Source organism: Zonotrichia albicollis, chromosome 5 (assembly GCF_047830755.1).
Source record: "Zonotrichia albicollis isolate bZonAlb1 chromosome 5, bZonAlb1.hap1, whole genome shotgun sequence".
Classification (NCBI taxonomy): domain Eukaryota; kingdom Metazoa; phylum Chordata; class Aves; order Passeriformes; family Passerellidae; genus Zonotrichia; species Zonotrichia albicollis.
Genome location: NC_133823.1, coordinates 13,674,371 through 13,688,849, shown reverse-complemented (window position 1 = coordinate 13,688,849; position 14,479 = coordinate 13,674,371). Strand labels below are relative to the sequence as shown.

General features: G+C 43.2%; 1 protein-coding gene across 4 annotated transcripts in view; it reads left to right on the top strand.

Annotated features, from left to right (window-relative positions):
* The window catches only part of ARHGAP24 (Rho GTPase activating protein 24), a 192,353-nt gene that overhangs the window by 153,747 nt on the left and 24,127 nt on the right, over positions 1-14,479 (top strand). For 3 of the 4 annotated variants that reach the window (XM_005485331.4, XM_014265860.3, XM_074540829.1), the window contains one exon: positions 9,960-10,167. In XM_005485331.4, the coding sequence (XP_005485388.2) occupies positions 9,960-10,167 (208 nt within the window). Of the gene's footprint in view, positions 1-1,199; positions 2,547-9,959; positions 10,168-14,479 lie in introns of those variants that run through there. The other variant, XM_005485332.4, reaches the window with a different exon arrangement.

The window sequence follows — 14,479 nt, the reverse complement described above, 5'->3', positions numbered from 1 at the left end:
AAATTCTAGCCCAAGTCAATGAAGAGGGCTACAAATAGAAACCAAATCTCTCAAGTCCTGACCCTGTGCTTTCTTCACCAGCTCCTCGTTTGCTTTTATAGGGCAAGAGCTATTTGTGATTTGCAGCTGGGAATCCTTCCAGCCACCAAGAAAATTCTCAGGACACTATCATTGTTGTAGGAATGTTTAATGCCAGTTACTGAGGGAGGCACCTTGCTGAGGATTTTACTTGCTGATTTGCATTAAACTACAGGGGTGCAATCCTTGCATTACCTTTCCAATTAATTTGCAGTTAAAACACTTCCAAGTATGTTTTTATTTTTCTTTTTGGGTTTCTTGAGCAAGCATACTGATTCAGGGTTGTTTGCATTGGGAAGCAAACAGTTAACTCCCTGGAAAATGCAAAAATAGCTGGAACATAGTTTAGAGTGTAGTGTTCATGGAGAAAGCTTGACTGTGATAACAAGGCAGAGGCAGTATCCTGGGATGTGTCATCATTAAGAACCAAGTTTCCAACATGTCCTCCATTTTATTCACTACTTGATAGAGCTATCTTAACAAGTATAAATAAATCCTGTTAACTCTTCTGTAATTATGAATGACCAGACAGAGTCATATTTTTATTATCCTTGCTATGGGGATGTTGCTACAGCTGCTGCAACAGTCTGACTCTTCTTAAGACAGGCACTTCTGCGTTAAGATGTCTTAAGAGCCTGCCTTTCTGATCTGTAGCTGCTGAAGTTAAAAATGGTTTTACATATTAAAAAAGATACAGGAAAGTTGCCATCACATGATGACGACTAGCCACTAACAAGTAATTACTTGCAACACAACATTATTTCAGACAGCTAATTAATCAAAACACTCGTTTTCTATCAGCTTCCTGAATTTCAGTGCTTAATGGTAAACCGCAATAGCCTGGTGTCACACAAGTCAAGTGCCACTTTGGGTAACGTGAATTTTCTGGTTCTTTTAAGCATTGTAAGTAAGCTCTGTGTGTGTGTGTGTGCAGCGGATGTGTACAAGCCTTGCTGAGCCACTAATATTTAAAGTTTGTCTGGCAGCAGGAGAAAACTCCTGGTACCAGTGCGAGGAGCTCTGTAAATAATTAACCTTATCATTAAATTGTTATTTGTTAACCTGTGCTGGAGGGAGAAGGTGGGAGGGGGGCAGGTGGGAATCTGCTAAGCTCATCAGAAACAGGTTGTTTTTTGCACCAGAAGAATAAGGTGACTGTGGAAAGAAAAATCTGAAAGGGAAAAGAAATGCAAATGAGGCAGGGCATGTAATGCCTGTTTGCACATGAAATTCCCCTCCTGATTAGATTAAAAAGGCAATTTTTTACAGAGCCTGCAAGTAAGCGGGGAGGGAGGAGGCGAGGAGAAGGAGCACGAGCATTTTAGCAGGGGTAGGTAGCAGTGTAAGGTCTGGCACCTCCTGCAGGAGCCGGGCGCAGCCCGCTCGCTCTCGCAGCCGCCGCACATGACAGGCACAGCCTGAAGTCAACTCAAAGTCACCCGAGGAGCCTCCAACCTGCGCTGCGGCTGCCGCGCCGCGTCCGCCCCGCACCTGCTGCACGCAGGCGGCAGCGGCACTGCCCTGCTGCAAACCCTGCTGCCTGCTCTGCTTCCAGCCCTGCTGCCTGCCCTGCTGCCAGCCCTGCCGCCAGAGCATCCCCGCTGCGGGCACGGATTCCTCAGCCGCTCCCGGGATCCTGCCGGCAAGGATGCGCCGCTGCCGCATCTGACGCGCCTCTCCCCGGAGAGCTCCTGGTAGTTGGAAGGCAATAAAACAAGCGAGAAGCCCGTGAGAGCATCACACGAGGAGCTGGCCGTGTGAAAGGACTTTGGGGAGGAATCTGGTATGGACAAAGAGCTTTGACTGTTATTTTTGCTTCTCGGGTGCGGACATAAAGGGTACCAGCGAGGAGTGTTGTATCCTGAGGGATTCTTCCGTGGCCTTTTTGGTATTGTTCTTCTCTTTCCCCTTGCACACCGCACAGTGCTGAGCTTTTGCTGTGGAATTAGAGTCTCTGCCACTCAGCCTCCTGTTCCAGCCGGGAGGAAGAGGTCTTTCTCCCGTCCATCTGTGCAGGCACTTCTGTTTGAATGGAAGATACATCTTTTTGCTGAAACTCTTTTGTTGTGACATTGCATAATAGGCAGTTGTCTCACTGCAGGAAATAAAAGAAACTAAAGGAAATAGATGGAAAGAAATTGTTCCCCAAAGCAAAACTGAAGCAGGGAAGAGAACATCGAGATCGTTTCAAGCCCTGCGCAAGATCTAGAAGACCACAAATCTCCTAGCTCCAGAGGAAAATACACTATTACAAAAACTCCTCAGTAGTCAGTAGCAATGATTAATTGTGGTGTTCTGTCTGGATGCTGCTGGTGAAGGAGAGCTTTGGAGGGACGTGGGGGCTCTGGCCTGTATGATGCCTGAAGACAGGAATGCTGGAGTCCGCAGCCCAGGTGCCTTAGCAGCAGCTCCCTTCATTCCCAAAACTACTTACAGGAGAATTAAGCGCTGCTTTAGTTTCCGCAAAGGTAGGTGTGCTCTGCGCTGTGCTGTGCTCTGCTGCGCTGGGGAAGCCTGGCTTCTGAGAAGGCAAGGGGGTCTGCTCTGTATGCAGGGGCAGAGGAGAGCACCCAAACAAAAGGCATTAAACAATGCAGATGCCAACATGCCACGAATGATTTATTTACTCCTTTGTTCATTTGTTTGTAGCTGGCCAGCGGATACTGTCTCCTCTACATAATAGCCATGAATGGTAGAATGAGACAAGATCATTGCAGTGCCTTTGAGCAGAATTGAGTGAGAACACTGAGGGAATTAGACGTGTGATGCTCTGAGTTGCCTGTTTGGCAGAACATCAGGAAAGAGAGTTTATATTTGCATTTTGTCTCTGTGGGAGGAGGGAGGGAGAAGAGAGGGAGCAAAGCAAGGTGATCAATGTTTATCTGTGCAGAAGCTTGAGTCCTTGATTTCAGAGGTTTCTGATGGAATGAAGTGTAGCTCTGCAATGACTGTCCTGGTGCAAGGGCTGCATTGCCACTTCATAGTGCTGCCCTGCAGCCTGCATTTGCCTTTTCACCTGCTGCATAGAGAGGTTTATAGCCAGTTTTGTTTTGCATTGTTGAAGCAGAGCATGGAAATATTCGGGGTAAAAGGGCAAAGAGGAGACTGGATGTCATAATATGTCAGCTGAAAGCACTGGAAGGGAAACACACGTCTGAGACAGAGATACAACGAGGGATGGTAAGGTGTTAGGGCACTTGGGATGGGTGGGGAGAAACTGTTTCCATGACAAGGACAAAAACTTTGTGTGTGGGGAAAAAGAGGATGGATATTAGTGCTGTTTTAAAAGCTCTGCTGGACTGAGAAATCAAAGTGTAAGGGCTAAATTGTCATGTTCTTCTGAAGCGTGAGAAATTATTTTACAAATTTTACAAATAATATGTACAGATGATACAAATTCTGTCACCTTCTTCTGCTGCTCCTTCCTCGGCTGTTGCCCCGTGCTGCCATTTGGCCTTTTGCAGGAGCAGGCAGCTCTTTGCTCCCAGCCTCAGCAGCAGTGCAGTGACATCATTGCTTTCGAGGGCTGCGAGCAGGCAGGCAGGCAGGGGCGATGTCTTGGAAGGCAGGATCACAGGCAGCGAGGGGCTCACTGCAGAGCTGCTGCAGAGATCAGCTCTCACTTGCGGCTGAGGGAGCACTGGGAGCTGCTTGCCCCTGTACCCCCTCCCCAGGGCCCTTGGGGGCTGGAGTTCAGTCCTGCTGGAGGCTGGCCAGGAGGATGTGCGTGTGTGTTGCATTTCAAGGTGTCGGTGTGAATTAGAGCTGCCTGTGCCCCGTTTATGCCCTTAACTATTTGAGAAGTGTTTGGAAGTTGAATAAAGGATTAACTGATAATTTTACGGGCAGCTGTCCTTGTGCCTGGGTACGGCCTTAGCTGCTCCAAGAAGAGCTTCAGCTGTTGGTTCTTCCCCCATATGTTCTGATACAGAAACTCTCCATGACTAAAACTCCCAAGTGAAGCAGCAGCACTTGGGGCAGAGGACAGAGGGATGGAGGTGATGCTGCTGATTTGCTTTCCTCTATGTAAAATTTGTTTTGGTTGCTTTCTTCTATACATTTTCTGTCAAGGCCCCTAGATCAGAGCTGTGGAGTGCTGGGGCATGTATTTAACTTGATCCATATCCCACTGAAGTCAACAGAAAGATTAACAGACATTAACTGGATTCAGTCAAGCCCTTACTGTGGGGGCACTGACACGTTAGGCTAACTGCACTTGTCTTATTAATTGGTTTACTGGATTATGGCAACTTCATTTGCAGATTGTATACCTAAGTATAAAAAAAGGCAAAATTAGCCTTCTGTAAACCTAATCCATAATTGCATAAAGCAGATCAATTAGATCTAGGCTGTGCAACATGATGCAGAAAATAAAATTAGCAGGGAAAACCAGTGGCTAGTGGTGGCAAGACTTACAAAAGAGAATCATGACATCATCTTCACCAATTATATCAGGTGAAGAACTCTGATATATGATATCAGGTATAGAACCCTTCCTGGAAATCCAGATCAAAGTTCCATTGTGGTTGGCACCAAAAAATTAGATGCCATACTTTTGGGGTTTGGGAGTCACGTCATAGGAGAAGTCAAAGCTCAGAGGGCAACATCTGAACAGAGACAGAGCCAAACATCTTTAAACTCCGCTTGAAGCAGATGCTCTCTGTTTAAAGTACCACCATAGGAGCTTCCATAGAGAACATGCAGGGTCAATGGAGAAAGCATGCAATGTTGAGAACATTCAGTAATGTGGTGAATTTGAGTAGACAGAATTGTGGAGAAGGAGGTGGCATTGGCTGTGGCCAGAAAAATAGTGCAGGCTGTCATGTGATCAACTGTGACAAGTTCCTGGTGATGTTTTCAAGATTGTCTCCTTTCCTTTCCTGGATCTAATTCTGCTCTTGTATCAGAGTTGTTGTTGCAAGCAGGTTATTGGGGTGTGCATATGTTCTAAACTCCAGGGTGGGAGTTTATCTTACCTTACTCAGGCAGGAACAAAATTCTGCTACCACTGGTTTTGGTGGGGCTTTTCCTCTCCTGTACATTACAAAATTCTGTAGAGAAGAAGTAAATACTCCCTGTCTTTGATCCATTCAGAACAGCACTTATTGCTGGGGAACATCTGAGCAGAAAGGTGATGGAAAATAATGATTAAAAGCTCTTTACTAGGTGTTATGTGGTCATGACAGCCACTTCTTTGTTATTGAGGACCTTTGTTCCCAGCCCCACTGTTGAAAGCCATTCATCTGATCTGTTATTTTCTGTCAATGAATTACTGATGAAGAATTAAGAGCTGTTCAAAAATTCACTACTTCCCAGATTCTAAGCTGGGATCAGTTCCTTTAACCTTAACTGACCCTTGCTGATCAGTACAGCCCATGAAATCAGAACTTGGTTTGGAAGCACCAGGCTCCCTTGGTCCTGTGCTGCACATGTACAGGTGTGGGCCATCTATGAAAACATCAGCCCTCAGTGCCTTTTGCGGTCTGAAACCTTCTGGCTCACTGAATGAGTGTGCTGTGGTGGATGTAGAGTGGCAGATGGCCTTTTTTGAGATATTCCTTATTTCAAGCCATTCCTTATGGGCAGAATGGCCACCTAGATTTTTCTTCTTTTTTCCTCCTGAATCAGAAGTCCATGGACTTTAGATGTGATGCCTGCCTGTGTTCAGTTAGTGAGGAAATCATTGACTAATAGCATTCTTAGATTTTAAAGCCATCCTCTAACTGTGACTATGTACCATGCAAAATAACCACAGTGCTTCCACAGCTCCTGAGAAGACACATGCAGAATTTGCATACAGCACTGTGGTGTTTTTCATGAGGTTTTTGGGTATCTGTTAAGCATGGAAGCCCAGTTTCTCAAAGTGTTTACAAAACTTGTGCCACGGGAATGTTCTAGTTAATGAGTAACTGCTCAGCATGCCCTTTACCAGCATGTGATTTTCTCCTTTGATGTTATGCGTGATCTTGGCTTAATTGGATATAGCTTTACAGACCTGCAAGGGCTCTCTGAAAAAGCAGTGCTGCTGATTAAATCTAATGACTGGTCAGAACTGGATCCTGTGCATTTCCCTGCCTTCCACCAGCTGTGGGGAAGCCAAACTAGTGCTATTCTGAACCTCACGGTTTCTTGTTGATTTGTTTCTCCTCTGGTACCCCATCCCAAGGATAAACCAAGCCACAGGTCAGCTCTTGTGTATCTGTGCATTTCTGGATTTTGGAGACATTGAGATTTAGGAGACACTTGAGTTTGGATTAGAACATTAGTTATGAGGGCTCTCTTCTACTTCCTTCTCCAAAAAGATGTTCTTGTTTAGTTACTGTAGTGGAAATTTACTCCTAAGGAACAGCATTTGAGATTATCTCAGTGATTTTGGTTATAATCTAGTCTCCATAGCTTGGACTGTCTTTTCCTTCCTTCTTTGTAAAGAAGATGCAAGTAGTTACCAATTATAACTGATAGTGTTTCTCATTTTCTCTGCCAAACATTATGGAGCTGCAGTTTTCACAGGAATGCCTTTGCTTCCAAATAGTCAACCCCTTAATGCTTGTAGACTGTTCATCTGCAGCATCTCAGTAGCAGTTAGCTGTGGCATGAGAGGGGATAAAAGCATTAGAGAGGGGAGAAGGTATGCCTTACCCAGGAGACACCAGAAGGATGATGAGCCAGGTAGAAGCTATGGCAGCATGATATGGAAGCAGAGTTGTCATGTTTCTGTCCCTTCTGCCCCTGGCAACAGAGTGCCTTTGCCATAAGGTATCAGCAGGTCTGTAACTTCAGGTCAATATTTGTGCAGGCTTATCACGACTGATTCATTTCATGGCCAAGTGCTGCCTGGTGCAGTGTTCCATGTTTGTTAGGTGGAGGAAATGCTTCCTTTGGAGAATCTAGTTCAGCCTACACTTAGACACCAACCCAAGCCTGCCTGAGATTAATTCCAGTGCCAAACAAATTGAAAAATAGTGTTTAATTCCAATTGCAGACATCTTAGTGCTTTCTGGTTCCCACCTGTTTTCAGTACATTTTGTGTTGTGGTGCATCAGCAATTTATAATAATATGGTAAGGGTTTTTGCTCCCACTGCAAAATGCCCTTATTCTGATTTTATTCATTATCTGTTAGATGTTCTTTGAAAACCAATTTTAAAACGAGCAAAAAATAAAAAGGCAGCATCAAAAAATGTATTAATAGAAAGTGATGTATTTTGACTGCAGTGTCATTACTAATAGGAGTTCCAAAGCACTCTGGTCTAAGAAGTTACTCTCTCCTAGAAATGGAAGCTGCAATATGCACATTACTGATTAAAGAAAGTTAGCATGGTGAGAAGAAGGCATAACCAGTAGCAGAAAGCTTATTCCTGCTAATTGTATTCCTGCTAATTGTGGGCATGAAGTGTAGTTATGTGTACATTCAGGTATAATTTGAATATCCTATCATATTTTGTTTGAAAAGAGGCAAAGAGTCTAGTGTTTAAAACCAGGAAATCTCATGCATTCTTTCAGGGAGGCTTAGGCTGTATGTTCATAGGGCAAATCTTTCAGGGAGGCTTAGGCTGTATGTTCATAGGGCAAACTGGAGTAGGATGGCCCAGTCTTGTTCCTAAGAATAAATAACCCCAGGGAAACAGCTCTGGGGAAGGGACCTGGGTGTTCTGGGGGACAGTAAGCTGGACATGAGCCAGCAGTGCACCTGGCAGCAAGGAAGATTTGACAGCAGTCTGGGCAGTATCAGCAGAAGCAGAGCTAGCAGAAGGAGGAAGGTGATTAATGTCTTCTGCTTAACATTTTTTAGACCATATCCAAATATTGCATCCTTTAACAAACAAAAACCCATCAAACCCAGGAGGTGGAGATAATGCTAACGTGAGTTGAGCAAAGGATCACCAAGGGGTTGAGGAGCTAGAACACTTGCCCTTTGAGGAGAGGCAGAGAAAATGGGGCTCATTCAGCTGGGAGAAGGGACAGACTGGGGGGCACTGAAGTGCAGCCTTCTCGTATATTAACAGCTTTGAAATCCCCAGAGTCTCATAATCACACAGATTCCTTAACTGAGTTTCAGTGGACCTTCCTCCCTAATTCCACTACTTTGAGAAGGAGAGTGTAGCAAGTGGAAGGACTTGAGGATTTTCTTTGTGTCATCCAGCTGCAACTCTTGGAAAAATACAGGAAACACAAATTCAATTAATACTTCTCCCATCCCCATAGTTGGTTTTTAGGAGGCTAGGAAGGTATGCAATAATGAAGAAAATATACTTAGCATACTTAACTCCTCTGCCAACCTCAAGGCCCCAAACTTTGTGGATGCTACTTCAGTCAGTATTCTTCTAAACTTGACTCTGAAATTGCAAAAATTCCTTCTTTAACTGCTAATTGTTGGGTTCTGGGTTTTGTACAGCATGTACAAAAGGAGTAATTAGGAATGACTGTGTGATGTTCATTCTCCTTACCTACTGCTGGTTTTGGCATCCCCAAGTGTGGGTACCATGGCAATCACAAAATACACTGCTCTGCATCTCAGAGACTCTCTGGATGTCTTAGCAGGACATCATTTACTCTCTCCAGTTACTTCCTCTGCTACAGTAAAAATAATTGCTTTTAACTACAAACTTCAGACCTTCCATATGGGAAACTTGAGACCTGCCCTACATCCCTCATCCCTGTGCATTTGCAAGGCAGCTGTCCTACCTACAAACTAAGGTGTAAGTTACCTTTCTGTTGAAGGAAAAATGTACACATGAAAGGTTCAATCTGAATTGAAATATATGGGTGAATTAAGTTTTTAAGTCAAAAGCAAAAGCTATCTATCTCCATTTTGGGCTTTTTTTAGAGAAAGCAAACCAAAACAATGATATTTTTCTTGTTGAATATTTTATGTTTTTAAACCAGCAGGAGCAGTTGTGCTCAGTGCATGGCACAATTTACTGCCTCTTTTTTTTTTTATACTTTACAGTGTACGTCATTGCAAAAGCGAAGTAGTCATTTGGTCTTTAATTTCTGATCGTGACTGCCTTAGAACTATTCATTGTCTTGCTATATGTAGAAATTGAATTGCCTTGCTTCAGCCCTAGTACTGTTCAGCAAGTGGTGGTCTCAAGAGAGAGCTTCCAGCACAGATGACATCCCTGAACATTATTGTGCTGCTCTGCACTTTGAAAGGAGAGGCAAAATAAGCTGTAAAGGGTAGCACTGGTACCCTCAAATCAGGGTTGAAATTAATTCTGTCAAAAACCCTCCATTTTCTTCTGAGCTTAAGGACGAATTCAGCTTTCCTGCAGTTCATCTGACATATTTTACCTTTCATGTCAGGAACTTCTTTTTGTACACAAAATTTATTACTGCTAAAGCAGATGGTGATAATGCGGTTGGTAATACATAATGGATTTACCATTGTCTATTTGGAGAACAAAATAGTAATTTCATTTAGTAGCAACAAAATTCTGAGTTATAAACATTTTTCCCTCCATGTCTACAGATAATGTTTATATGTCTTTGGACCTGATGCAAGAGGTACTTAATAACTGGGCATCAACCAAAAAAAGATGGAGATATGAATCACTTTTGAATCAGAGGTTTTATGACAGAAAATCCTGTTTGTGTTATTTCTGTTTCCTGTGCCGGTGATCTTGCAAATAATTTAGCGTTTTATTTTAAATAAATGTTCAAATGTTTAAATAAGTGCTCAAATGTTTTTGGAAAACATGTCAGTGCTGTATTTCCATAAGAGTGTCCATGGTGAAACTGAGCATTCTGTTCTTAAGAAAGGAGTGGGTTAATTGTCCAGGCATTTAAATGACCTGCAGATTGCGTGGGTTGCAGGAGAAGGGTGGGCTCCTCCGATGTGTTTGTGCTGCTCAGCTGAGTCCGAGCTCTCGTTCTGGTGCAGGTATTTTTGGGCAGAAGCTGGAAGACACGGTGCGGTACGAGAAGCGCTATGGGAACCGCCTGGCTCCCATGCTGGTGGAGCAGTGTGTGGACTTCATCCGCCAGCGGGGGCTGAAGGAGGAGGGCCTCTTCCGACTGCCTGGGCAGGCCAATCTCGTCAAGGAGCTGCAGGATGCCTTTGACTGTGGAGAAAAGCCTTCTTTTGACAGGTAAAACCCTGCAGCTGTTCCCCACGCCCTGCAGCCCAGGCAGGGCACAGTGTGCTGGGCTGGCTGACCCACAGAGCTGTGAAACACATGGCAGCAGCAGACAGAATGACGTTTTTGTAGGTTTCCCTGTGTGTTTCCCATTACTGCTCTGAAATGTCGTCTTTTTTGTTCTGACTTTGATGTCTGATTTCAAAGCGTTTCTGGAGAATTTCCTTTTGTGAAAAGTTGGTTAGGAGAAGTATTGCTAATGTTTTGGCCTAATCAAAAATATCTGGATTGCCTTGATCTTAATATCATTTGAAATGCAGTAGTGATGCTGGCATTTAGTCAGTTCCACAAAGGAAGAATTTCTGTTATCACCAGCCTCAGTGTGTTCTGTTACCTATAAAACTGGAAGGGAAGATACTTTCATGCATTTCTTTATAATTCTGGGCATTTGGTCTTACAGTGAAAGTCACTCTGACCATAAAAACAAGCCTATGTGGTCTTGAGGGTCCAGGTCTGATTTGTGTTCCAGTGTTTATGCAGTTTTACAGAGTTAATGAGCGTTTCTGGGCCAAGGAAAACCTGGTCCTGTTCACACAGCTGGGTATGACTTTACTCTCCTGTAAGTAATTGTAGTCCCCTGTGATTTTTGTACTGTCTTCCTGTAGGCATTGGCAGCAGTAGTCACATACACAGTGTGCAATCAGAGAAACAGCACCAGTGCATTATGAGTGCCACATGGACTTCTTAACTCTGACCAGAATTAGTATGATGGTCATGAAATTCCAGTTGAAGAGACTGTTATACAGTGGTTGTCCTCAGCATGTGCCCTAAGTGACATCCATAAGTGACATCACACCCCCACAGTGGCATTGGCAGCTTTACTGCAGTTGTGGGCCCAATGGGAGTTAGGAGGAAGAGGCAGATTGCATTTATTATGTGAGACCTTTGTCTGATAGCAATCCAAGTATCAGGAAGGAAACTGTAGCTTGATCTTTTAGTGCAGAAACATGCTATAATTCAAACCTGATTGCTGGAAATCATTTAGGTGCCTCCATTCCCTGTTCCTGTGAAGTGAGCAGATTCATTAAGCTTGAAGGTTTGTGCATCAGATGCACAGAAGGCAGACACCTGTAATGTTCTTTCATCTCCAACAGTTTCCTCAGTCCTGACCCTCAGTTTAAAAGAAAATGTAAGAATTTATAACGTTCTGGAAAAGTGACTTGTCTTCCTGTGAGGTTATTCGTTTCTCGTTTGAAGGTGAGTTAGCATAATTGATGAGTAAATGGCTTTATGGAGCCAGAGCACTATGGGAAGTGACTGTGTTAGCTGATGAATGTTTATGGCATGCTCACTTACTGTTCAAATACCATGAAGCTTATTTAAAAATGGTGAAGAAGCATCTACTGGGTACATTTCCTTACTTGGACATTATGATAAATATTACTGATAATGTCTGTCTCTACCAAAGGGTAGGCGAGTGGCAGAAACAAAAGGTTATTTTTTCTGTGCCTGTAAACCAAATAATTGTAGAGGAAATGATTAAGAAAACAAGCCACCCTGAACTGTGGGAAGATGATGTACTGAACACACCACTGAGAGGTACAGCTTGGAGGAAGTGCACAAATTCTAACTACTCCAAACAAATGAGACCAGGGCTCAGCCGCACTAATTCTTTTTCAAGGTTATCTAGCAACATCTGTAGCACAAACTAATGAGCCCCATGAACAGGTATGCTGGCTGAGCTTTAGCAGATGAAAAGGAGAAGAGATTTTACATGCTACTGCTGTGAAGGATGCGCGTAATTTCTACTCTAGCAATTAGAAACAGCAGCAGGAGCCGCCTATAAATCGCTGGTCCTGCAGTTCTGCTTCTGAAGCTCAGAATTTATAGAACACTGACCTTGTATGTCCCCATGTCTTGCACAGGGTGCTTTTCCTGTTTACTTTTTCACATTTGAGTTCGGAGAGGTGTGATTCAGGTGTAGCAGTGGTTCAGAAGTCAGGCATAAACTCTGCTCTGATCTCTGCATTGTTTCCTTTGGCTATCTGCTTTTTCCCCTAGCCTTTTGTTCCATTTGTAAACTCTTTGAGGTGAAGTTCGTTTCACAGTAGTACCTGTGAGTAGAGTACCTGTGTGATGACCTTGGTTTGGGGTAACTTTTCATTGTGCTGAACAGCAGCCTGAGCTCTGGGTTTGATGCAGCCTGTTTGGTAAGCTGAGCTCTTGGAAAGTGGCCACAGTATGAATAGTGCTGTAGAGAAAGAAAAAAACACATACATTAGGCATCCATGCTCACTTTTTCTTGTGAACCCCTAGATCCACTGTGTTCAGTCTGTAATTAATTACATGTTATTATTAGCCAAAAGTCCCATCATGCAAAATCCACCCAGGTTCTCTCTATGAATTTACATCGATAGCAATAGAGATTTTTGCAGTTGGAGCAGAGCTGACATTTCTGTTCCTGGGGCATGGAACACAATGGAATACAGGTCACACTTCCGTAGCGGTGCTGGGTCACTGGCTCTGGCAGGGAGAAAGACTGGCTACTGTCATCAGAGTTGGAACTGACACAAAGAGAGCTGGTGTTTGAGGAGTTTGCCACTTTCCATACTCACTTTTTTTCCATGTGCAAGTGCATGTTAGCAGACAAACACTTCAGAACATGTGAGACATGTTGAAATATATGTGTAGGCTTTATTTTTGTGTGACAAATTGCTGTTAAATAATTCTTTTTCTCTTTATGCCTTCATAGCCGATTCAGTAAAATATGTACCATAGAATTAAAGACAAAACCAAAAGTAAGATCGTATACCATGGTTAGTACTCCTTTAAAATGTTGTCTGTATCTTAAGATGCTTGCACACCTCACCATGCTGGTGTTGGGAGATGAAGTTCAGAGGCACAGATCTCTTCTTTGCCCAGAGTTCAGCTGCTATCCATGGTTCTGTGGAGCCCCTGGCCTTCTTTGTTCCCTTTTGCCTTCCTGTCTGCACCCCCCTGGCAGAGAAGACCACAGAGCAAGCACAACCAGAGCAAATAAAGCAAATTAGAAACAAGGGAAATAGCTTCACTCAAAAGAAAATGCAGCACTGTTTTGAAACCTATAAAACATATCTGAGAAATCGTTGCTGTCATGTGAGTTCAGAGCTGGGTGTTCCAATACTGAAGTCAGCTATAAAAAAACATAGTGGAAAGAACCTCCACTTACTAATTTTGATCTTGATCTTATGATTGGAATAAGATGTTGCTGAAGAATTGTGTATGAGAATGGAACAAGCATTTAAAAATTTTCCATCTCACCGACTGAGAAAATCCTGTGTCTGATTTGAAACATCCAACACCTCAGGCCCCCTCTGACAAAAAGTGGAACACCATCATTTCTTGATGATCAGTATTGGAAAGGTGAGGTGCAGCTGCTGGAGCTGAAAACTGCTGAGGCCTCTTGTGTGAGGAAAAACACAACGCCTCAAAATTGTGTGTCAGTTTAGAAACAAAAATCAATAAATACCTCACTTCCTCTGAATGTATCTGTACATATTGTGAAATTTGCTCTGAGGAACTAGCTGTGCAATTAGGCAATCACTCATGCTTGCTACTATTTGAAATATCCTTGGTATTTCCAGTACAGCTCCACCTCTGTGTAAAATTGCCCCCTCCAGGGAATCCATTTTCTTTCCCCTTGGGGTATTTGCTTCTCTCTTCTTGTGTGTGTGGCTTATGTTTTACTTATAAAGTCCCTCATCTCTTTTACAAATCATACATTTGTAATGACACAAAGTGAATTATGACCATTTGTTCTGTGAAATTAGCACAGAGAATATGGCACTGCATAAGGAAAATTGCATAAGGATTTGTTCTTCAGTTTTTACCTTGGAGGGGTAAAAATTGGATTTCTTTTTCCATATTACCTCTTTTCATCTGCTGTTCATCACAATTACTACCAGATGACATGTGAGATAAGATTGCTCAGGGAGAAAAAGTATTTGAAATGTCACTGAAACAAATATTAATAAAAAAATAATATGATTGATGTGTGTGGCTTGGATTTTCATAACTATTACTGGTGAACATAGTTCAGTGGTTCAGAGAGTTTAAAAGTTACATAGCTCACCCGCCAGCATTTGTGTGCATCCACAGGAGAGGAGAGCACATAAATGCATATTTAGCAAAACAAAGTCCCTAATACATTCTCTTATGGGTATGAATTGCTCTAAAAAAGGAAGAAAATGTTACTGCTCTGGTCACCATTGCAGTCAGCTGAGAAAAGGTGCCTAAGTTGGTAGAATGTGATAGCTGGCAAGTGCTTTCTCACTGGAGCCAAATA